At 38.9% G+C, this 26,450-nt stretch overlaps 1 protein-coding gene across 1 annotated transcript in view; it reads right to left on the bottom strand.

Moving 5' to 3' along the window:
* SKAP2 (src kinase associated phosphoprotein 2) overlaps positions 1-19,763 on the bottom strand; it is a 120,924-nt gene extending 101,161 nt beyond the window's left edge. Inside the window, exons 1-3 of the mRNA XM_041466591.1 lie at positions 19,489-19,763; positions 8,508-8,613; positions 6,582-6,607 (exon numbers count right to left, since the gene is read on the bottom strand). Of these exons, the coding sequence (XP_041322525.1) occupies positions 6,582-6,607; positions 8,508-8,613; positions 19,489-19,537 (181 nt within the window). The 5' untranslated portion in view covers positions 19,538-19,763. The remainder of the gene's footprint in view (positions 1-6,581; positions 6,608-8,507; positions 8,614-19,488) is intronic.
* Positions 19,764-26,450: the final 6,687 nt, after the last annotated feature.

A 26,450-nucleotide genomic window follows, 5' to 3' on the forward strand; every position in this document is an offset into this window, starting at 1 on the left:
TTTCTCCACTTTACATGCTCCTCCATCAATGTGTTGCACTGAAGTTTATATTCCACCTACAGAGTAAAAGCACTCAGAATTGCATTTAAAGCTCCATGTGTTACTCCTTGAAAAGTCAGAGGAGTCAGTGTTGAGCAGCACAAATTCTCTTCAGGTGCCAAATATCTAAAAATACACCCAAAAAGCATCAATAAATTAAAGAAAAGCATTCAACTTGCACTTATGTAATAGAAAACCGAACTACAAAGCAACAATGGGCACCAGGTAAATGTATTCAATACAATTTGCAGGCATAATTGAAAGCATTGCTGCCTAATCAAACATCTAAAAGCAAAGCATGCTCAAACAAAATGTCTATAGACTCATTAGTTGGCAGCCATTCCATTACAATCACACATAATGTCAGTAGTGCCTTGAACCCATGCCAATGACAACAGCATAAATTTTGCATCTCATTTCTATGGTCATAAAATTAATGACCAGTTTAAAAATACTTCTTTGCAAAAGTTATTGCCTAAAGAAATGACATGGCTGTGTCCCTGTTATGCAGCCACAAGTATAATTATGGAGTTGATGCTCATTAATATAGTTTCTTGTTTCCCCAGAATAGCATGATTTATCTGGAAGTTGGGGAAAAAATAGATTAATTAAAGGTAGATATTTAACAGTCACAATAACAAAAATATGTACATGAACTGACCCTATTCTCCAGCGTCTGCAACTTAAACTAATCTCCTACAGGTTTGATAGCAGAATCAATATTTTATGATGTCTGTAAAAAAAAAACCCCATACAATGTCATTCCTTATTAAATGCTACGTTTTCCATTACAGCTTATTTATTGATTCAGGAAATAATGCATACTAAAGGGTAAGTTTACCACGTTAGGAATGGAGCATAAAACAAACTCTCTTCATTGTAACAAGGGCTGTACTTTGGTTCCTACCCCAACAAGTTTAGTTGGTACAATATAATGAATAGGACCATATTACATTGTAAGAATCCAGCTTTTAAAAAATCAAGACTTTTTTCCCCCAAGAATTCATTTTCTTCTGCAACACTGAGATTATAACAATGAATTCCTAAGCGGTAAAGATACTGTTTCCACCACTTACTCTGAAAAAGAGCAAGCAAGATGTTTCAGCCAATGCCTCTGAAAGAAACTTGCTAGCTCACATCCTCAGATAACTAAACACTTTCAATTTATTTCTAAAAATGTCTAGACAGAATGATGCATTAAAACTGCTCAAGTATAAGAGAAATAAAACAACTCAGGAAAATAAAAAGACACGTAGGTCAAACCACCCTGCTTCTTGCCATTTCAGAAGGTCCCAAGTCACAGCAGGTTGAAATCAGTTCATCCTGTCCAATCTCTGCTGCAGTAAGAACCCATGAAACAAAGGACTGGATGAAGCCATCAAGGAGACCAAGCAAGGTTCTCACTACTCAGTTTTTCATAAGAACAAGAAGACAAAGCTGCTTTCAAGCTGGCAAGGGTATACTTTAGCCCCTTGATAGGGGCATCCTGTATTTTTAAGATGCTACTGACCCAATCCACCAGTCACCCTGGAAGACTGGATTCTTCTGACAATAAATTTTCCAAGACATGCTTTGCCATGCAGTCTGCTCCAACACACTCATTCCTGAAGGGCCTTCTAGGGTCCCCTATTAACATGATGATTTTTAATGGCTTGCTTTGTTAAGGTCAAGTAGAAACTCTTTAACAGCTAATTCTTAAAACAATACAGAAACAACATTAAGTTTGCAAGCAAATGTGCTTCAAGCAAGAAAAGAAACTGCAACTTTTGCTTGCTGAGTTGCCTCTCATTCTTACGATGCATATCAGGCCAAAACCGTTTTGTGCTGCACTGGTGGATTTATGTCATGTTACTTGAAATTGCACTTGGTGTGGACACTTCACAGATGACAGCTGTGTGTATCTGAAAGGGACAACACAGTGACTTGTCTACAGTGAAATCTCCCAGACTTCTGGGAAAGAGTGGTATTTGGCACACTTCTAATGCATTTGATGTTCTCTCCAGAAATATGTCATGATGATCCTCAAAGAACTGGGTAACAACTAAGCCATATCTTTCCCATTTATAGTTAAATACTAACTATGTATTTATGCTCTTGACTAAAAAGTTCAAGTGTGTTAAAATACAGAACTGGTGTGCACATGCAGCTCTGGTGACCACAAGATACTGACTCCCTTTCTCAAGTCCAAAGAGACTTCTACTTGCTGCCATTTCCTGAAAAAGAGCGTACAGGGGGAAAAAAACAAAAAGGAAATACAACCTCTGTACAAAAACAGAAAAGAAAAAAATACAAAATCAAATCCTTCGCATATAGTGCTACTCTAACAGTTTCACTATTTCCAGGAAGCAGAGGTCTCAGGCTCCAGACACACTCTGCTCTGCCAAGAGCCAGAAGCATTTGAGTAATCTAAAGGTTTCCTACAGGTGCTCCCCATAATTACATAGTGAATAACACCAGTGCTCCAGAGACACAGATTTACCCTCTATTATGTTACAGTGAAATAAAAACAAAAGTGGACCATCATCAATTTTTATCAGAGTGAAAAATGCTAGTTAGAAAACGTCATGTCATACTTTTCTGCATAATTTAGTGCTGCAGATCAGATACAAGGTGCAACGAGTGCTTTCTGGGGAACTGGCTCTGCAAATTCCCATAGTATGACTCGATTTGGCTAGTACTTCTGGTGTCTCACTTTCAACATTGAGCCAAAATATTTTGTGAAAAGTAATGAAAATATGTATTTTACTAAAATAAATGCACAGAACAGATGGCAAGTGAACTTCAAACACAAATACAGCTTCTAGAGCTTAGGGTGCTTCTGCCAACATTAGCACTATTTTTAGCATAAATTGAAAACAAGGTTCTTTTAACTAAACATTTTGGCAGTCACAGTATTGATTCAATTAATCTCAAAACAGAGAAATGCCAAAAACTGTATTAAGTCAGAATCTTTGACAAAGTTGAGACTTTTATACCATTAGTGGAATATCAGTCTTACAAAAAATGAACCCTATTTGTATGCCAGTTACCTTTGTTTTCATGTTTTTTTCCCAATTCTAAAATCTAGAACAAGTTGCTGAGTGTGACTACAGCTTTTTAGTTTTGCTTAAACTGCTTAGATAAACAGTCAAATATTTCAAATTAAAAGAAAAAAAGGCAGCAGTGTCTAAGAGAAAGACATTTACACAGAGCTCTTCAATCTAAGAATAAAATAGATACAATAAATATCTAATGAAAAACCAGTGGATTGGATATAAATATAATTGTACATTTTTGATCGTAAGAACAACATGGACTTTCTTTATCCATAAATTAACAACACACTTAACTGTAAAAGCCAGTATTAAATCAAGTAACACACCACACACAAAAATTAAATATTTTCCTATACAATTAATTTTGTGTCTTTCACTTGCACATGTACCCACTACTCCTAAAAAGCTTCCATTTTTTCAGTCTAAATGGACAAAAAGATGCTTTTGTCATCATATTTACTGACCTGACAGACACCATCAGACGGCCTCCTTCTAGGAAGATTCAAGAAAGTCCTCAAATTTATCTATCTGGTTGCAAAGAAATACGTACGCACTTTCAGAGAGAAATGCATATGAGTGATCATTGTTTTAAGGAGCCTGGTTCTACTTGCACACATGCTCTTCAATTTTTTTTTTATTGTTGTTCTTTCACACCTCCTTGCTTTATCCTTGTGGATAGGCAAGATTCTGTATGCTATTGGCCAAAGCCCATAAAACAAGAGTTTACAGATAGTTTAGACAAACCAGCTAGTCACTACATGCAAAGTCAGTGGGGTTTCAAAAACGTTCAGTGATGAAAGAGAGTGGAATGGAAAGTATGCCCACAACACATCCTCGTGGAACAAATCACAAGCTGAAGGAGATGCTATTTGAGAGAGCGGAGTCAAGTATCATTATGTCCTACAGGAAGTATATGAACTTTGAAAGTGTTAGTCCACTTCTTTCAGCCTCCAAAAATACTTCTGGATGTCTCTGAGAGGATGACAGGTCACAACTCACAAGATTCCTGAAAACAGCTGATGTAGTATAACTACTATATCATGATAACATACCATGACAGCATGTACCGTTCTTCACCTTCCCTTTCAGCTAGAACAGAGATTATTTTATTTACATTTTAAAAATTGAGTGACTGCTACCACAAAAGCAAGAATAGTAAATATGGAGTTTAAATATACACAGTAGTTTTTATTCTTCCTAGCTTGTTTCAGGGTAGTTTCCAAATTCCTGCTTCCACCCCTCCTTTTTTTCCTAAAATATATTATCCTTTTTTCACCTCATATGTTGACATCTTTCTTCTTTCTCTGGAGGGGGTGGAACTGACCATCACAGCCTTCTGAGTTTTCAATGCTTTCCAAATTATCCATTTTTCAAATGTCTAGGTGTGCAGAGAGGTATGAAAATAGGCACAAAAGTTGACCTCCCTCAGCTGCTGCCACTGCTTTGTTGCACTAGGAGCTGGCCGAGAATCTGACTGCTTATCTCCATGTGAGTCCTTTGTTCTACACCTACAAAAGTCACGCCTAATTTGTACAGTCCTAAAGTAAGAATGACACAACCAAATAAAGTTTAGCACACACTTCTTGAACTCTGGACGTTACACCAACAACTCATACCACTGATTCACATTCCCTTAAATAATTTGCAAGTAAGTGCAGGCTCCGATTTCTTGTAAGTTTTTTATACTCCCGCATGCAGCAAATGCACATTAATTTCAAGAAATGTATCCTTGCTTACAGAAAACAATGGTATAACTTTCATTCTATTGAAAAATACAGAAAACTAAGGTGTGAGTGTTCAGATGCCTCAGCATTTTTACACAGTTCTAAGACCTGAACCAGAGAGACATTACAATAATTTTTTACAAGGCAATATATCCTGCTTAAGAATCAAATGTACTCTAATAAAAAGAATAAGACTGAATATAATTTTCACAGAAATCACAGCAAGTTATGCAGTAACAATTACAGACTATACAAATCAAATCATCCATTTTGCTAGAGATAATGAAATCTCATTTTTGTTAATAATTTGTTGAACTGGAAAAGAAATTCTGAATCAAATTACCAATGAAGAAAGTAAATAGACTAGAATTTTCTTGACCTTCGAATTACACAAAGCAGTAAATGCAAACTCTGCTTTTTGTAGGCAATTCTCACACGTATTACACAGTCAGAGCCTCAGGAAGTTATTAAATCTTCAAAAACATGCTCTCCCAAAGTAAGATAGGTTCGCAATGAAACAACCACCCCGCCTAATTTCATGTTAGTAATTTTCTTAATAAAATAACATTTTACTTTCCCTCAGCCAGTTCTGTTGGACAGTGAGGAGAAGGGGAAAATTACATTTTATCTTCTGTAACAGTGCTGAGCTGCAATATAAAAAAATAGCAAATTACTGTAATACAATTTTTAAACAATCACATAGTTGGAGTTTACAGAATCTTGGCAATCTTGAATCTTTGGGAAGCTTCAAGTTGCACTGTCCCTTTCAATTGAACTGTTATGGCTGCATAACTTGATTTAAACAGGCATAAGAAATGTATGAACTTGTTGTGCCTTGTTACAACATTATTTGCCTAATATGACTTACATATTTTCACTTTCTCAGGAGGCATGCTGCAGCCTACACATTTGAACCTCCTTGTCCAGAAACAGACAGCTCTTCAACCACTGTAAAAAGTGAAGCTTTGCATAGGCTTTTTTGACCTCGCACTGTGACCCTCATACCAGCATCCACAGGCTATGGGTCATGACCTCAAGAATTAGCATCATGGAAATAAGAGCCCTTCCAGGTTTAGTTACAGAACAGAACACTGTAGCAACAAATCCCTCAGTCTTCTCTAAACTGAACTCTGCAGCTTTGTTTAAACTCCACTAGAAGACAATAGATAACCCACACTTCAGTTTTCATTACTCGCACACTAAATCATCTCCTCTCCAGCTAAAGGTCTGAGCTCCCGCTGCACTATGAAAACATTCATTCAGTGTGGATCGAAAGCCAATATCATATTGCCACGAGATGATCCTATTAAAAGGTTAAAGAAACATCACTATGGAATTGAAGACTTTTGCAACGTTAAGAAAAAAGGCTGAAATAAGTAATATCTGCTAAAATTTTGTCTCCTAAGCAGGCTACTTTGCATTCACTCCCTCTGGAAAAAAAAAAAAAAAAAAACAAAAAACCAGCATATCACACGGTCTTTCACAAGGCTGCACTCTTGCTAACAAAGCTCCATTTACACTAAATTTATAACAAACAAGCTCCATAAGGAGCTCCATTATGTATTAAACCCTGAGCTACATTTCTAGCCCGATCTTTCCGTCAGCGAGCGCTCCGCGCTGCGCTCGCTGCCGGCGGCGGCCCCGGCGGACGCGCGCCCCGGGCGCTCGGGCGGCTGTTCCCCGCCAGCCGCAGCAGGGGGCGCCAGTCCCCTCGGCCTCGGCCGGCCGCGGCAGCGGGAAAACACCGCGGCGGGAACGGCGGGGAAAAGGGCACGAGACTCACCTTTCTCCGGGAATTCTTGAGGATAGCTGCAGAAAAAAAAAAAGAAGAAGAAACATCATAAAGCAACGCACACTTGCAAACCCACGGCACGAAGACATGTCATGTAACAGCAACCAGTTTTCAACAAGTTTTGTGGTCGAAACTCAGCGCTGCAAGTTTGCCTTGAAAATGCTAAGTCTTTATCTTTGGCTTAAAGTATTTACTCAGTATTCCTTGTGCCTTTGCAGCTGACTTGAACAAAACCAGTTCCAGACTGAGCAGCCTTTTCTAGTAACATACATCTGCTCAGATATCTTAAGGTATAAAAACACACAAAAGCGTCTATAATTTTAGTAAACCTTCTAAATGTTAACAAATTTCAAAAATTTTTGTGCACAAGTAGAACCATTAAACATATTTTGAAATAAACCAGTAGTTCAATAAGCAACAAAAGAAAAAAAATATCAAAAATAGTGGGTATAGCTACAGTAGATTCACAGAAATTCAAATGAAAATGCATTAATAATTAACCAGAAAGATAAAAGCTAAAGTATGCCTAAATAAGAATTTCTTTTCAAATAAGGAGATCTCAGCTTATATAATGCCTAGAAAACAAAAAAAAAATTATCATCCCAGAGGGAAAACATACTTTCATATACTGTTTCTCCAGAGCTAAATCTTGGTATTTCAGAAACTAAAATAATCACAGAATGCAGTTTGATGATGCAGACAAATTATCAGGATAGAGTTATGCAGAATGGTATTCAAGAAGCGTTCATGGGCTAAGAACTAACTGGCAAATAAAATGCAGCTGCCAAGATCATCTTTATGAACAATAAGCAGTAGTAAGGATATCAGTTTAGTCAATAAAGAGATGTTGGCAAGAAATGAGCAGAAGAGAAAGGAATGGTCTAGAGATAAGAAACTGAGAAATGCAAACAGAGATAAAAGGCCAGATCTAAGAAATCCAGTGTAGCAAGTGGCAGCAACACAGCCCAACATGTGGGATGTTAAAATCAAAGAAGATTACAAATGTGCATGTATTTTGTAGCCTGCATGAAAAGCAAAACACTGTTAGCAGTGAATAATACTACAGGAAATGAGGAAGACATTAGAAATTAAAATAAGATGTGAAACCATGGGGTCACATAAATGAATAGTAAAAGATTCAGTGTCAATATGCTCATAAATGCAGGTTCCCTCTCTTTGATATTTCATCATCCAAGAAAGCATCAGTCAGTCAAGAAAAAAGTCAGTAGCACTGTATCTGCAAGTCAGCTGTACAGTCACAGTTAATCAATAACCCAGAATGGAAAACACAGGAAAGAAAAAATAAATAGATAAAATACTACTTTCTTAAAAGAGAGTATGAGAGAGAGCTAGTTCCCTAAGCACTTAACAGCCTGAATGAAAAGAACACAAAACTTCAAATACAAGATTATGGGACACATCCCCTGTCTCCCTCCAGTTAGCGGCCTCACCAGATGACTGTGCTGTCCTTGAAATTATAAACAAGTTGCCACAGAGGCAGAAGCATGCCATCAATGGAATGCTTAGGAGATAGCACACAGCTGTCTCACACCAGCTGAGTATGGTGATAGGAAGCTCATTCTCATCCTCAGTACATTCTGTTTCTCATGTTTTAATGAATCTTACCAAAGCAGAGGTGAAGGCAAGCTCTGCCCAATTAGTTTGAAATCAGGTTTGAAATCAGGAAATCAGAATATTAAACAATTCAAATGGGACAAATCATTCTGATCCCATTTCTTACTAAATTGTAGCAGCTTTGAGAAGACAAGACTTGAACCCATACATTTTTTTTTTTTAATCAGGACCTGAATTGATTTTTAATTGTTAATACAGTTAATGTTTATTAAAAGATTGCATAAAACTTTAAGATATCAGTAAGTTACTGTCTAACATATTAAAGCCATGAAGTTCACTTACCTTGCCTTAATAGCCTTCATCTTCTTAAGAAGAACTTCCCTTCCTTCTTTTGCTTTCTTAGACAGATTTTCTCCTTTAAGTGTTTGGGAAACAAATGTTTCAATATCTAAATAAAGAAAAAAAACACAACTCAAAAAAAGAAAAAAAAACTGCTGTAATGAGCTTGTCCTGATACTACTGTGAAAAAAAAAAAGAAAATTATTTTCAGCCCTACTCACAGCACAGTTAACGGACATCTCAGATTCTAAATGGGATACATTTGTTCTCTATCTACTTATGCTTAGCACAGCAAATCCTATGGTGACATTTGATTCTTGCTCACTTAATTAAGCTACGTAAGTCCTAATAAATTGCAGTCCTATAACAATTACTTTCCATCACCTAAAGTAAAAGACAAAGCTAAAACATGGAAATAGCCTTTATGCATATATTACTGCCATGTTATTTCAGTAGTTCAAGTTGCAAAGATGGTTGTGTAATTTATTATTTCAGCAGTAACACTTACCCAGATACTAATATAGCTCACTTACTGGTTACAGTATTTTCAAGTATTCCCACAATGCCTCTGAAATCACTGATTGACTAAAGACTCATATTCAAAGCAATCCTAAAAACTATTAGGTAAGCAAATTAACCATATCAAAGGAGTCAAGCTCAACAGTGTACTTCAAATTAAGTACACCTCCACTTGTAGAATCACAAACTAAGGCTCTAGCCTGCATTCTAAGCTTTAATTCTTACTCAGATTATACTTTCATATAGTCATGTAGAAACAAAGCATTCCATAAAAGTTGCCACAGTTCTTTTAATATAGTAAATATCAATTCCATAGGATAAAAAGAATGAAGCATACTGAATTTGTGGAAGTGTAACTCCCTCAGGAGTACGTTTTCATTATTGACTAAACAATGGCAAAAACAACACTTGATGTTTCTTATATTTACCAATCAACATACAATTATCCCCAAAACAGAAAAGGGGAAATACCAAAAAATCCTGCTTGTTAACATAAATGTCTCACCTGTATGGATAACAATTGCTCATTGAATAAGAGACAGCATTTGTGGATAACAAAACACCTTCTCACAGCACCTGCCCACCCCCACAGACACACACACAGACACATATTTGTACCTTGGCTCTCTCTGTAGAGATGCAAATGCATATGAATAGTACTATTTTAATCCTATAACTTCTCCAATCAGACGAGGCGTTCCCTTTTGTCACAGAGAAAAATCCTTCGCTAGGATTTTTCTCCTAACTGAGAAACCTCAAAAAAGAAATGCAAACAATTAACTATCTGATGACTGTGGAATGTGGTCTGGACACTGTTTACCAACAGGTGCATCTTAGATTGGTCCATGTGGATTGTTTTCATTTGATGACCAATCACAGCCACCTGTGTCAAGGCTGTGAGCAGTCACAAGATTTTGTTATGCATTCCACTCTGTTCTTTCTAGCCTTCTGATAAATCCTTTTCTCTCTATTCTTTTAGTATAGTTTTAATGTAGTATTTTAATATAATATATATCATAATATAATAAACCAGCCGTCTGAAACATGGAGTTGAGATTCTTGTCTCTCCACTCGTCCCGGGAGCACCCCACAAAGCATTCACCACACCATTTCAATACAGAAACATAAATAACAGCCAATTAAGTACACAGCTGTCTACTTGCAAAAGTTTACATTAATATTTACTGCAGATTTCCTAAATTAGAAACTTAATTGCCTGCTTTTTTCTTTATAAAACAGAAACATATCACCCTTTGTATTACAGGATGCAAGAAAACAAGTCAAAAGTTACCCTTTAAGAACTAGCACAGCTATTACAAAAATGTTCTTCTTTACAAATAATTCACTAGATTATTATTTAAATGTTTAGATTACTGTCCTCACCAAGTGCAGCAAAAATAATATTTTTTTACAGTATTTTAGAGTTCTGAAGAATGACATTGATCCTCCTCTCTCCATAAGACAGAGAATCTTCCCATTACATTTTTCAAAGCAATCCTGAATGGGGGAGACCTTCCCTCAGTTCTGTGGCATTCCTTCTTTAAAAGGACAGAAGGAAAGACACTTAACATGTATTAATGCATCCTCCAGACATACCCCCAACAGCCTCTATGCTGCAGACCAAGAATGCCTGCAGGGATTTTTTCCAAACCCATAGAAAAAGTACACATCTTCGTAAATTACAATGATTGCCAATCAAGCTGGCAGAGGAGATCCCACAGAACCCAATGATATCGACAAACTACAAAACTAAGGTCAAAAAAACTGATACTTTTGCTATTCAGAGCAAAAATCAAAACAGTTCAAAACAAATCAACAGTTTTTCTCTCAATGAAACCTAACAGGATTTTCCAGCACAAAACTAGCTTTCACTTGAAAAGAGACAGCCTGATTAAATATTTATTTTTCCATACTTTCATCTATTTCTTTTAAAAATTAGATAGCAGCTTCAAAGTTCTACCTAGGCACCAACATGCAAAACTTTAGAGGAATTAGTCATGTTTATAAATCAGGAGCAATACTCGCACGGTAACCTTTGGACACTAATTAATCACAAAACTTGGATTCAGAAGTCTTCATTTAAACTCAGCAGGCTTCTTTACTTCTTGGAAAAGCTCAACCCAGGTGAGAATTCTGCTGTCTCAGATTCTGACTGTCAAAGCTTTATTCAAATACAAACACTGAAATAACACAATTAAGGAGTATGTGGGGAAGAGAAACCAAGTTGATTATTATAAAAATAATCTGGCTTAAAATAGACTGTGGACACAAAAACAACTCCATTGCTGACAGATTTTGTTGTTTTCCAGAGAACCTTGGACTTCAAAAGCAGAAATAATAGAGAATTTTCAACCACGGAAGAGCAGGGCAGAAGCAGATGCTCCATTTACTCTCAGTATAAGCAGAGTTGGAGGAGAGTGGCAGAAAGAGAGCAAGCATATACAAGTTTGTCATTTCTAAACAGCAGCAGTCACAGAAGACATACCTGGGATGGCTTCCCTCTCACAGGAGTATGTGAAACAAGTTCTCCAAGCTTAGGTGTACCCACAGTCAGGGTGCACTGTTTTCATCATGGAACACTATTACTTCCATATGTCCAGAGATACCATATGGCTTGATTCATCACAACCCCAAAATACAAAGACAGATCTGACACACACATGATGCTAAAGAAGCAGTTTACCTGAGAATTACATTTTACTGTATCATATATATTTCTTATCTACTCAGAGTTACACAGTATGTTATATATCTTGTTTTAATATACTGTTGTAAATCCATCCAGAATGTACCAGATGCAGAAGATGAGTAACATCCTAAGCTTCTCTGGACAAGAAGCCAGCAAGTCATCTAAGTTATGATCATCTCTTCACTTCCTGTACTTTCACACTGTAGAGGAATATGGACTGCCTTAACATAAGGAAATGTTCCTGTAGTATCTCTGACCTTCCACAAAGTGATTTATGTAGGAATTAGAACAGAACTTGGGACTTCAGTATGGCAGATCCAAGTTTAATACAGTAAACTTCAAAGACAAGCAGCAAAATGTACCCATTTCTCACCACTATTCTAGTCACATACTTCCTCTCCCCTCTCCAGGATGATCCACAACTTGGTCTCTCCTGTACTAGTTTAATGCTACTCAGAAAACAAAACGACTCCTCACAAGCACTTCAGTGTAGACCTGTTTCATGCTTCAGCAGCAGCTGATCCATCAAGAAATTTTTAAAGGAATAAAAGATACATTTCAAAAAGAAAACCTCTTTGAACAGATCTCTGGTCTAAAAGCACTTTAACTAATCAGTTACCCCAGAGGGAAAAAAAACCTAAAGGACATATTCCCATAAATTTTTCCTAACTAATTGAGCAGCTATTTAGTATCACACATTGCAGACATTTACTTGTTCCCACTGAAAATAATAATAAAAAAAATAAAAACACAAAAACAAATAAACAAAAACAAAAACAAAAAAAGAAAAATACTTAGTGGAAACCGACTTAACACCTCTTCTCTTAAACCTGTGTGTTAGACTGCTTGATATCTTAAATGGCCATACTTGTTGCTCTGTTTCTTCAAGCTTGTGATGTTAAATTTGCTTGCACCATATCCCAGAGAAATTATTTGCCTGCAAGAATGAACAAAAGCTACCAAACTGAAATATATAATTGATACAAATCAGTCACAAATTGCTCTGCCAATACAGGTTACAAACTGACCCAAAAGGAAAGTTACACCTCAGTTTAGCTCTGTCCACTTCAACCAGGTCATACAGTTCAAAACTTAAGTGCAAGTTCACAGAACTAAAAGCCATTGTAACTTCATTTTCATCTACAGTCCTTTTACAAGCAGAAAAGCTAAGATTTATTTTGCATTTCATTGTTAAAACAGTTTATGGTTCTCTTTACTTCAGTGATTATAAACAGACAACACTGCAAGATTTTAATTGTTTTAAAGCCTTTGGAGCTATTTTCTTTAATGAAGGCTGGAACCACACAGATGGAATTTTTCAAGAACATTGTAAATTTCTAGCCCAAAGCAAGCACTGTGTTAAGGAGTGCTAAGCATAACAAATCATAGCACGTTTGTTGTTTACAGGATTTAATATTGTAAATGCAAGTCACACTTAATAAACAAAGATACTTAGGACAGAACTACCTCAATTTTTTGTCAGGGTGGGCCAAGCAGATTCCCACAGAGGCACTCAAAGACTACGTGCTAGGTTGTTCTTTCTCCCCTCCTCCAGCAGATAACCAAAATGTTATCCAATCACATTATCAAGAAGTTAATCACTCCATCATGGACACATCAACTGATGAGTTGACACCATTCAAATGACAAGAATCAGAAAGTGGCAATGAGATTGGAGCACCTCCAGGCACATGGCAGGGCCCACGGCCCAAGGAGAAAGCAGGCTGGTTTGGAGGCTGGACACACACCCAGCATATGACCAGGGACACTCCAGGGGATAACCTGGCAGTTGTACTGCCACTCACAGGAGAAGGCAAGAGCAGCTCAGCAGAGCAATTCCTGCAGCCACCAGCCTTTTCTATCCTCCGCCTCAAGGACCCTGAGAGCCAGCAGCCGGCTGCCAGCCAGAGAATTTGGAATGGCAGGCCAGAGAATTTTGGGAGATAGCTGCAAGCTAGGCACGTTTATTACACACATACTATCCAAAGGTGACCAATATTAAACAGACTGCCGTGTATCTTTCAGCTTTACACAGGCTGGCATCAGAAAGCAATTAATTAATTTGATTTCAAAGTTGTCATGCGATTCATTAATAGGGAAAAAGCCTGAAGACAAACTGCCAAGCAATAGCTGTCACTGCCTGTTCTCTTAAATAAAGAAATATTGGAGGATTTTGCTTTTGCTCTCCCCCTGACTTCGCAACTATGTTTTAAAGTCTCTCTCCAGAGTTTGCTAAATTGTGTTTTAAATGTATATACACTTAAGCAGAAACAGAACACATGATGTAAAATAAAAGTGACTGAACTTCAAGATGTCTAAAAATACCACATTTATCCAGCCTAACAAGAAGGTGAGCATTCCTTGTAGTGCAAAGTCCTAGAAAGGACTGCCTTTAAAAACTGCTGTACCTTAAATCCCCAGAAGCAAGGTTACATTGCTGTGTTGACACATACAAAGTAAGTATGATGAAAAATGTTGACACTCAACAGTTTGTTTAGTGATTTTAAAAGCAGAAGTATACACAAATTGCTAAGACTCCTCAAATTAAGTAAATCAATAAGGCATGTCTTTCAAAAGATTTAAAAAGAAAAATTTTAATAAAGTACTATATATATATATAGTTATATATCTATCTCTAATCTCATTGGATGAGTAGTTGAGCATCCTCTCTCTACATTAAAGAGGTGAGAAAAGATGAAGCTGTAACATATTAAGCATATAATGAAAAAAACCACACCAGTACAAATCATGATCAAGTTACAAAGTGATTCCAAATGAACTATAATAAAAAATGTTAAGGATTAACCTAAAGATTTACACTGTATGCCACATTATGCTGTGTCTATTGTGGTTTGTTGACATATGATTATGAAAGAAACGTAAACCCAGTCAGATGAGAAAGATAGACTCCATGTTAATTGAAAAAGACAAACTAAGTGAATAATGAGTATATAAAAAATAGCCTATGCCATTTTTATCACCCATATATGACACTTATTCCCAAATTTATGGCAGAGACAATTGAACCATGTTTCAAATCACTGGAGGTTATTTCTTACCAGGAGTCCCTCTGTGCATTTTTTTCACCTCACTGTTTCTAATCTTACTCCATTACTACAGAAACACATACATACTACCAAAGCTGTAAATACATGTCTACTTAAAAGATGTCTACAATAAGCCCCCTGGTTTATCTTGTACAGATGGATTCTTCAGCAAGAACTGGCATTTGTTAAAGCCTTGGAAACATGGAAATGATACTTTCAAAAAAGAGTAAAGTTTAAACAACAGTGTGCTTTTAAATTCGAACCAATCAATAAAGAAGAGCCACACTGTGCCCAGAAGGCTTTTTCTATGACAGACATGTAAGGAGAAAGTCCAGGAACAGCTGACGTGGAAAATGAAAATGGACAGTTTGTTTTTTGGCAATTGGGGTAAATATAACCAGCATAGTCCCAAAACAAAAGGTAAGCAACTCATGCTCTGGATCCAATGTCTTGTAGATTTCTTGCCTTGACATTCTCTGCAAGCTATTTCCAAGATACAACTAAACAAGTAGGTAAACAGTATAACTTTGAAAAAAAAAAATAAGAGGAATCACACAGAAAAAGGTGATCTGGACAATATAACTAAGCATTTAAACAAACTGAATAATATCTGGGTAGAATTGATCCTTAGGGCAAGAACACTCGTTTCCATTTAGGTTTGGGGTTTTGCTTAACAGAACAAGGAAAATGGTATTAGGATGGGCTATATAAACTAGAGAAAATTTGACCCCATTTTCACAGTGAAAGTATTTGTAACTTTCAAAATACAAATACAGAAGATTCAAACAAGAAATACTGCCAAGTGCAAAAGGAAAACTGAACAAAAGGCAAAGAAGTATCACCCATACTAGAGTCACATGTGTCACAAATGGGAAAAAATAATGATACACATATCTAATGATCATGACACCACCAAAAGCTGTGAAAAAAATAGTCTTATCTTCAACTAAATCTTTATTACTGAAAAAATCTCAAGAATTTTTTTTCTAGTCAAGATGACCAGATCAGTGATTTTCAGATCAGTGAAAGTGTTGTCATCTGGTATTGTTCATTTTGTGTGCTGGGGGTGTTTTGCCTGTTAAATAAACAGGTTCTTTCCACTTCTCTCCAAGGAAACCTTCCCAAACTGGTAGGGGAAGGGGCCGTGTGGGTTTGCTTTCTGGGGGGGCCCCCTTTTGGAGGTTTTCTCCCAGATTTGCCCTAATCCAGGACACAAACTCCTCCTCAGCTATGAACAAGCCAAAACTTACTGAGGAAAAATAGATGTGAGCAGGCCTCCAAAATCTATGTAACCAGCAACAATTTGAGGGGACAAAAAAGAGAAACATTCCACTTTGCCAGACACCCACAAAAATATCATGGAAACACAACAGAGGAGGCCTTTTCAAAAGAAGAAAAGGCAGAGCAGGGATGGGCTTCCTTCACTAAGTTCCACTGTCTCAAGCATCATCTGTAAGCGCAGGGACATGGGTGGGGAATGAAGAAGTTACATACACTACCACACTACTCCAAGGTGTAAAGAGGGAGATAAGAAAGTAAGCAACAGGCTTACTTTCTCCTCCTACTAGGAGTTCAACTCATGACCAGAGGACCCTGTTTCTGTCTCCAGTGTATGCCTCCTACCACTTGAACAAGTCAGAGAAGAAGATTGTGCAATCCCAATAACCCTCTGCAATAAGTCTATTGCCACACTGACCTTTCCCCTTCAACTTTACAGAAACGGCTTCCTCCTGTTTCCTACTAATGCAGTTAGCCCTGAGCTCAAGCTGTGCTTCTGCCTGGAACATTTCAGCGCCACTGATATGCAACTATAATGACCCTGCCAGCATGTGTGACAGAATTTGTTTTTGTGTTAAAGATATAATATTGTTTAGGTTCAAAGTAAAGCACTCACAAGTCAGAAAATTTCCTGTGCAACTTTAATTCAACCCCTGGTGTGTTTATTCCCATTATCGCCATGTTTAACTACAGGAGCACTTAGTATGTTTTCCAGTAGGATCCCTACTTGTTCAGCATGGTGGGTGGACATACTCCAACCATCAATCAAGGGTAAGCAGGGATAAGGAAATCCATATGATTGTTCCTCCACTTGTTGCAGAAGTCAGAAATCTTAGGCAATAAGGGCAAGAAAAGGAGGAAGAGCAGAAGAGCACAGTATTTGTGAGATTTTGCACCTGTGAGGGCCTCTCTGCTACACGAACACCAGACCAAAATGCAGTGCTTGTCGCTACCCATTAGCTGCACGTTCTCAACTGAACCTGATATGAAGAAGTGCCTGGCACTTGTAATGGCCACTAACACAGACATCCAATTCATATTATTATCTGGAGAAAGCGGCACAGCATGGAGGCAGGTGAATTTGAATTCTAATTCTGCTCCACCATTGATTACTTTTTGCAACCCCAATCACATCTTGTTTATTATACTAATTTTACCTATGGGAAAACAATATTCCCTCATCTCAAAGAGGTGCTGGATCAATAACTGTGCCATTAAAATAATACATTAAAAAGCACCCTCGAAGAAAAGCATGCAGAAATTAATAACTATCTACTAACTGTGGTCTTTGTATTGTATAACAGTTTATTGATGAATAGCAAAGATATTACAGAGCTCCCTTCCCTCCTCCATTAACCATACATCTTCACTACAGGAATAGCTTGAGCAAAATAAAAAAAAAAGAAGAAGCCTACATAAAAGATTGTGAGATCCTACACATATCAGTGAAAGAACTGCTCATACCATTTACTGGATTAAAGTTTACTGGATGACTCTCATTTCTAACTTCCATGCACTTGACTGATAACCTTAAAACAGAGAGTTTAACACAAACTGTAAAAAGTAATGCCATTATTTATTTTTCAAATATAAGCAGGTTATTTAATTTTAACAGTGTATAACCTTACAAGGTTAACCTTGAAGGTAACAATTAAAAGCTGCAAACTATTAGTTATATGCAGTAATAATAAAACAAATATTTAAAGATCATCGGTAAATCATTCCATTGCCTTCTTAACTTCAGTTCTATAGACAGCACAAAAGGAAACAAGAAAAGCTAAAGCTGTACATACTCCACAAACATTAGATACCTGTATATAACTTAGGCTGCTGCTCATAGCAACTCTGAAAGTACATTACATCTTGAGGAAAAATAGGTGTTCTTGGTTTAACCTCAAAATTCAAACTTCTCTGTCTCTCTTTCCATGGCAGACTCAATAAAGATGGGAAGAAGGAAGGAAGGACAAGTCATGTATATGAGGCACCATGACTGAGAAAGAAATCAAAATCTCAAATGAGCCCATCTCCATCACATCCTTCCCCTCAAAAAAAATTTTAAAGCACTTAAAACACTGAAGAGTTTCAAGGTGAGCTTCACTCAGTGAAACTAGCATCAAAACAAACATATATGCCCTGCATCTGACCATGAGTTCCAGAATTCAGTATTGCCACAGAAAATACCAATATTTAGAAAGGCTCTCTATGGGTAATTATTTTTTCTAACTGATTAAGAATCTATTCCATCATATGAAATCATGAGAAGCTTTGCTTTTTTTTTTTTCCTGGTGGCCTTCCATGCAAATTTTACCTACAGATGGTATGATACGCAAGTAACATAAAAACTGCAGTTAGAAAACACTTCAGACAGTTGGCAGAAGATGAGATGTGGTGAGAGCAATGTTTCAAGCATTAGCTCTTTCAGTCAAAGTGTTAAAAAAAAGAATGGTCTGTAAAGGTGATGAGCTGCACTAGACTCTGGCAGGTGCCCAGCCATGTAATTGAGTGCTTGGCCCCAGAAGGAAGATTTCAAAAAGCATGGCTAATTTGAATGGCAAAGTCAGAGCTACACAAGTTCCTGCAGCAGAAACAGAAGTTCTCAGAAAAGTCCCACTGGAATTAAAATGGTTTCAGGATACCAAACTTTTTGATAAAATACCAGAAAAGCCAACTTTTAAGTATACCATTTATTTTAATTAACAACAACAACCAAAAAAAAAAAATTAGATACGAGTTCTTTGAGGTAACAGATAGCCACTAGCATTCGGAATTCCGTGCTAACATATAAACTTTCACGGTGAGAAACCACCCCGCTCCCACACTCCAGCGCATCCTGAGAGCATGGCCAGTCACGGTCAGAGGTGTGTGACTGATGTGACAATACCCCAGCAATTCAGCAACCCTTTCGTCCGCTCCTCAGCTGTTCAGTGGGGAAGTTCACTACTTTTTTTCGGCTGATGCGGGCACTCTGCCCTGCCAGCACACCCCGAGGGCAGGCACTTCCTCCGGATAGCTCGGCGGTCACACGCCCCGCACGCCTGTCCGCGGGAGCCCCCGAACACCTCACCCCGGCTGGCGCCCGCAGCCCCGAACGCTCCCGGCCGGGGGGACGGTGTCGGCTCCCGGGCGCGGACGGGGGCTGCGGGGCCCGGCCCGCTCCTCCCTCCCTGCCAGGGGGAAGCGAGCCGGAGCGCCGCGGCTCCCCACGGACGGGCACGGGGGGAGGAAGTAGCCGGGGAGGAGGAACTGGGGGGATGGGAAGGACAGAACCCCCGAACCCGTGCAGTGGAAGCGATCGCCCAGTGCCCACCGAGGAGCGCTCCGCCGCGGCTCCAGGGGCTGCTGCCCTCGCACGCCCCCGGCGCCCCCGGCCCGTCACCCTCCCACCGGCCCGCCCCCCTCGGCCTCCCCTCCGCCCGCCCCCCGGGAAGGAAGCCCTCCCTCCTGCCCTCACCTGCCAAGAGGCTGCAGACGTCCCCGGGGACGGCGGGAGCGTCGGACATGGTGCGGACGGCGGGGGCGGCAGGGGATACCCGGCGGGCTGGGCTCGACGGCGCACACCGGACCGGCCCGGCCCCGACGGGGAGGAAGCGCAGGCCACGCCCTCCGGCCGTAGCGGCACGGCCGCGAGCCGCGGGGGGGCGGAGTTTACCATCACCGGGGCGTGGCTTCCCGCCGCGAAGGCGGTGCTTCGGTGCGCTGGGGCGGGGTTTCGCCGCACTGGGCGGTGCTTCATGCTGCGGGGGCGGGTGCTCCCTCCAGCCCGCCGTGAGGGCGCCGCCGCCCACGTGACCGCTGCCGGCGGCCATCCTGCGTGAGGGCAGCGCGCGCTCCGCCCCGCGCCAGGACCAAACGTGGCGCTCGGCGCCCGCTCCCCAGCGCGTTCCGCCCCGGAGGGCGCGAGAAGTCGGCTATTGGATAAGAATGACCCGATAAGAATGACCCAGTGATTGTCCCGCCCACTAAGCCAGGGCCTGGCGTCCCCCCCTCCTCCCACAAGGGCGGGCAGGGCTCGGTCGGTGGGTGTGGAGATCTAATTTCTTGCAGGCGTCTTTCCATCTTTCGTTCAGAGCGCGGTGCCGACGTTGTCCCTCTCGGCTTTCTGTCCTTACCAGTGTCAGGGTTTAGCACGGCAGACAGCCGCAGCCTACACAGCCCAGCCTCGTGCCTGTGGCAGTGTCCCAAAATCAAGCAAAATCAAGCCGTGGAACTTGAGGAAATCACTGAAGCAGTGTGAACAGGCTCGTTCGTGTTGGTGTCTGTTAGCACAGGTGTGTGGGCAGCGGCAAAAAGAGATGCTGTTGCTAAGCAACACAGCTGGGCTGCTGGAAGGGCCAGCTTCGCTGGAGTGCTGCTTGTGAGGCAGCTTTTGTATGTTTTTCCCACAAATCCCTCGTTGTATGTATTTGGAGCACATTGGTGATGTAATATATTTAGTGTAGAAATAGTCAAAGTAAACTCTTAGCATGTGTTTCTGTGCCCTGGATGGTTTTGGCTGTATCTGTGTTATTGCTGCAGAAAGTGTTTGTGTTAGAGCTGTGGTTATGTTAGTACATCTGTATATCATACCAGCATGGGAAAAACACCAATTAAAAGAAGTTCCATTTATGAAATTTCAGCTTTATACCAGCGTAATTACATTAATACTTGTGGCACAGCTGGAGGTACGGCTGTGTCAGGCAGGTATTAAACAGTTTCCTACTTCTGCTTGGTGTAGCTGTGGCTGCTGAAGTCTGCAGTGTAGACATGGTGTTAGGTTATATTGTTCTCCTGACCTCTCACATCTCTTTTAATCACATGGAGCAACTAATTTCAAACACATCTGTGTTTTCAAAGCATTGCAGCTTTATTACCTGACTTTATGGCCAGCCTGGCTGAAACTCAAGCAGTGAACTAATTGACCTGTATAATGTTGTGTAATGGTTTTTGTGTTGGTTATCTAATTTCAATTCAACTATAATAAACATACACAGGCATCTGGGTGCATATGTGTATAAATAGATCATGCCTCTTTATTTGTATAAATACCTACTACTCATCTGGTACAAGAATATGTTTGATTAATTTATCTGTAGTTGGCAAGGAAGGCTCTTTGGGCTTGTGTTAAATTACACATTTCAGATGTGCGGTCTTGGGAAGCTGCCATAAGGAATAGGAAAATGGCTTGGTCTAATTTGCTTGCCCTTTTTCAGGTTAATCATAATCCTACTTTCTTGTGTTGACTTTATGGCACCATCCATTTCTGTTCCAGAAATGTGTCACTTGAACTCTGTTGTAGTCTTTGTTTTGAGATCACTCTCCTGATAATTTATTCCATATGTTTACCATTTGTGTAAACTTTTCCTGTGTTTCAGAACATAAGATGGGAAGAAATAATTTACCTTTATTATTTCCCATCCCCCATACTCCAGTCACTCTGGAGTCACTCTTTTTCTACTTACTTTTTGTGTTAAAGACCTCCTTGTTACAGTGAAGACCAACCCGTCACACATCAAGATTTGTGACCCAGGCCTATTTTAAGCCTTGTTAAGTTCCAGATTTACTCATAGTTCCCTAATTTTTAAATCTACCACTAATAGGAAGCATAATTCAAAACAGACTCCTTCCTGAAACAAGTCTGGCTTCAGTGCTGTTTCGGCCTGGTTTCTGAGGATTCCACAGCTTGTGCCTCATGGAAACCAGACACACCACTTGCCTAATCAGGCCCATGGATCAGGGGTTCTTGATGTGTGGGAAGCAACGCAACAGGGAACACACAGAAATTTATTGTCCTTCTGTGTGAGGAGAGCTATGAAAACAGGGAATTCAGGAGGAGTATCCTACCTGGATCTGCAGAGAGTCTACAGCAATACAGCTGTGGGAAGAATCAGCTTTCCCATTCAGGAGCAGCATTACTGCTGCCTTGCCTCCCTGAGAAAATGTGACATATCTGGTTTACTGGGAAATCCAGCATTTTTCCCTTAAATGTTCCATGCTTCTGCAGCCATGCTTTTAAAATGTAGATTCTAGAAGATGAATGAAACAGGACCTGCATGCAGCTGCAACTTGTTCTGTACCTGTCCTTTAATAGAAAATTAATTGGATTACAGTGCATGCTCCCTGCACTGATCCCTGCACTGTTTCACGCAGGCGGCAGCGGCCTCGTTGGGGATACTCTGTGTTCTCATCTCTTGGCCCTGTTGGCTGTCTGTCTTCTTTTGCTGGACTCCAAACAAAACAGCTAGTGAATAGTCAGAATATTTATATTTTTTAATTATTTAATTACATTGAACAGTAGTTGGCAGAGATTTCTGGTATGCACATAGAGCTGTTAAATGGAAGGAGCACTGACTTTCTTTACAGAACTGCTTTCTTTATACGCACAAAAACTCTGTTCAGAAAAACCGGGAAATTATCTTACTGAATGACAGTGCTCTAAACATGGCACCCCTGTATGTTTTTTGACTGCGGTTGCTGCACTGAAGAAAAGCAGAGGCTTTGTCTTGCCTCTAACAATGGAAAAGCAGATTCAAACCCTTTTTCCGCTGGTGAAACATCATTAATGCTTTCTTAGGATTTGCTGCTACTATACAAGTTTAAATTACTTCCTCACAGGGAGAGATGCATTCAGGATATCACAACAGTTGCTTTGAGAATAAGTTTACACATTAACTTTGAAGCATAGAGAAAAGCTAATTCTTCATGTAACAACTTGTTATGATTTTGTGTATCTTCTTCTATTCAGAATACATCTCCATGAAAGCTTCAAATAGGAAGCTGTCCTCTTACAGTCACTTTATAAAGAAGCAAAAACCTTGAGGCATTCAAATATTGTTTGCACAGTTGAGTTGCATTGACTGTACTATGTTAGAATGTGGAAACATGGCCTTGCATTTAGAATTCAGCCCATCAAAACATGATCTGAACACACTCTTCAGTTTATGGGATGATCACAAATGGAACTAAAATGTACTCTGCAAGACTGTAAAAATTTTGAACACCAGGTATGCGTTTCTTTATTAGTTTGTATGCTGAAAAATTGCCACAGAGACCTTTTTTTCCTGCAGTTTGGAAGCTTTGGTGTCACTGTTTAGTGTTCTGAGTTATAAAACTGATGCACTTTGCTTTGTGAAGGCAGCCTACCATTTATGGAGTACTTCCCAGGTCAGTATTTTCTTGCTCTCAGTATTATCTGGTCTTATTTTACAACCTTGGTTTGAGTATTTCCCAACTCCCATGTTTAAAAACACATCTCAAGAAACACAAGTCAATCCCTTCCATCGTCATGTTTTCCCAGCTAAACAACCACAGAAAGGTGCTGAACTGAAAAACTCTTAAGAATTGTCCCTAGATTATTTTTTATGTACCATATCGTAACTACCCATTCAGCTTTCAGAGCTATTGGGTTTGATGCTAAAGTGTTCAGCTTTCCAAATATGGAGCAACAAGGGCATAGCTTTTCATTTTTGTGCTTGACTATTTTCCGGCAATGCCTAATTTCACCTAAGAATTACCTCTACAAAGAAAGATTGGTGTTTCTGTTATGAAAACTATAGGATAATTAATATAATTTTGAGTTATGTTTTCTAAGCATTGCATGTGGGAAACATTTTTGCATAAGAATTTTTTTTACCTGAGCATCCATTAGATTGTATAGGATTGTACATTATTCAATATTTTATTAGACAAAAAATATTCTGAGTTTCATCAAGTTCAGTGTCTTATTTAAAAAAAAAAAAAAACTTATTAAGAAAGCTCCTATCAGATAAAGGCTTCAGAGTTTCAATAAGATCCTGTTTAGAGGTGATTTTCCAGCTGGGTTTATTCAAATGGAACATCCTGAAAGTTGGTTTTGGCATAGGTATGAGATTTCAGTCAACATTTTTTCTCATAAAAACCTATGAAAGCAAGCCAAAGATAACTCCCCAAGTGTTACAGAAGAAGACTTCCGCTGCTTATCATGCAAATGGTGCCAATGAGAAGTCTGGAGACAACCAGATAAATAAGAGTTGTGAGATTTCAACTCATACTAAATCCATTTGTTCTTGTTTGTATCTCACCCTTTGTTCTTCAACATCTGAAATTCTGAAGAAGTGAAGACTCTTCCTCTCCCCATTTCTCCTCTTCAAGATGTATGGAGATGTCCTGATGGGTCTTTCTGCAGATGAGTGTGGTTTTAGGAAGTGGGGAGGGAAGCTGTGTTTGACTGGAGTTAATAATTAGATCTTACGTAAACTTTTCTTAACCCCCTATACAACGCTGATATCTAATGAATATTTTGGAACCGTGAAGATTCTTGATAACACTGTGGTGATTAAACATGCTAAAATATCATCTCGCATTCTCCAGAGTAAAATCTAAACCTCATCAGTCTTTGACAGGTAGATTAAATAATGAGAAACTATGTAATCTCTAATCTAGATTTAGTGTTCTTTTTAGTTCTTTTTCCCTCTTATTAACTATGGTATAATGCATTGAGTCCTATTTTAAGCAAATTATACCATAGGTAATGGAATTAATGAAGAGTACTTTTCCTTGCCTTTCTGTATGAAGAGCTATATCCTTTTCCTATTGCAGTGGAATGGGTTCTATCTGATCAGTTACCGTAAAGCACTCACCATCATCTGAGCCATTGCCCTGATATTTTTCTTCTCCATGCCTCTTTCTCCATCACTGAGAAAGAGACAGCTTTTTTTTTTTTTTTTTTTTTTTTTTTTTGTTGTTGTTGTTGTTGTTGTTGTTGTTGTTGTTGTTGTTGCCAGTTTGGAGGGATTGCTCTGTCTTTTGGCCTGTAAGGAAACTCTACCAAAGAGAACAGGTACCTACTGAGCCCAGGTGACTTTTCTGCAGTGGTGTCATTAGCCTGGCTCTCCATCCTTCACCCAGCAGCTGATTTTCAAGAAATTTTTAAGAAAGTAGTATTTGAGGACTGTATCTACCAGATGCAGCAATAAGATTTTAGGGAGAAATCAATAGGAGGACAGGTGTCCTTATGTAATCAAGCAAAAATTGTTACTTTGGAGACATGGAGGTAAATTTGACAATAATTAGCAGAAGCCTTGGGGCACAGGCAGCTTAAGTGTGCCTGCCTGTGTTTCATGACTATCAGGGCAATCCCCTTTTTAAATTTCCCTCTTCTGTATATTGTAGAAGGAACAGTAACAAAAAAGGGGGTGGGGAATGGGGTTTCAAGAGTTGCAAAGCTTTTCTGCGTAATGCTATATTTTCGTTCACAGGCGAAATAAAAGAGTCAGTTTTAAAGTGGAACTGAATCATAATCAGAGTAAAATCTGAAAAAAATTTGTGCTTTAAACTACAGGATACAGGCTCACATCCTCTAAACTGCCAGTCTTCAAAAAGAAATAAAGAACTTTCTGAATAAGTGGCATTTCTCAGAGATACACCAAGCCTTCAAATAAATTAGTGAAGTGGTAAGCTAAGAGTTAAGAAAGAAGCTGCTGTGTTATTTTTTAAAAAGTCAAAGTGCACTTTAGAAGAGTGATTCCATCAGCCAAAAAAATGAATATATTATTAACTAACAAGAAGATCTAAATGTTGCATCATATGCATTGGCATTAGCTCTCTATCTTTTTAAAACAGCTCAAATGAATTTTTTTCTTAATGTGTTTGACCCAATGTTTTTCTTTGTGGCACTCCTAAATTTTTTTTTCTTTCCCTACTCTTGTGATTGCCACAAAGAGTAACAAATCTGAAAAATATAATGAAATCTAAAATTAGATATTTTTAATTTTCTGAATTCAGCATTTTTTTCTGGGAAGCAGATGAAAATCTTCAGATTTCACATAGAAAGGACTGGTCCAAGTGAGGCAGATATATAGGCTTATTTCTTGCCATGCAAACTCATTTTTTCTACAAGATGAACATCATCAATTACCTTCTTTAAAGTGATACATAGATATGTAAAATATCATGCCAAATAAGAAGCATTTGTTTTCTCCACTGGAAATGGCATTTGATTTCATTTTATTTAAGTGCTCAACTGATAAGCTTCACCTCAATGGATTTAGTTTACACTGTGAACTATTATTTTGTAAAATAGAGAACCTTTAAAAACTCCTGATGCAAATACACTTTATTTATAAAGTGTCTTCTGGGATATCACATGACTTACAGTGAGAATACCCAATTAATAAAATAGCTTTTCTCAGCAAGTATTTCTACAGTAATGTCCATAAAGTACAGTGTGCCGGGCTAAAAGTATTCCAGGACAATCACAGCAATATGCTAAAGAGGACAAGCAGACTTCAAGCCAATATTGTCTCACTTTTTTTTTTACTTCTTAATTTAATAAAAAGCTCTGAATACAGAGACTGATGGGTTTTCAAGTTCTGACTGACGGGTTTTCAATTGATCTCCATGTTTTATGGCTGCCAACACTTGGATAACTAAGCACCTTGCAAACCCAACCAAAACAGA

The sequence above is a fragment of the Pyrgilauda ruficollis genome, unplaced genomic scaffold, assembly GCF_017590135.1.
Source record: "Pyrgilauda ruficollis isolate IOZ18807 unplaced genomic scaffold, ASM1759013v1 scaffold2, whole genome shotgun sequence".
Taxonomy (NCBI): domain Eukaryota; kingdom Metazoa; phylum Chordata; class Aves; order Passeriformes; family Passeridae; genus Pyrgilauda; species Pyrgilauda ruficollis.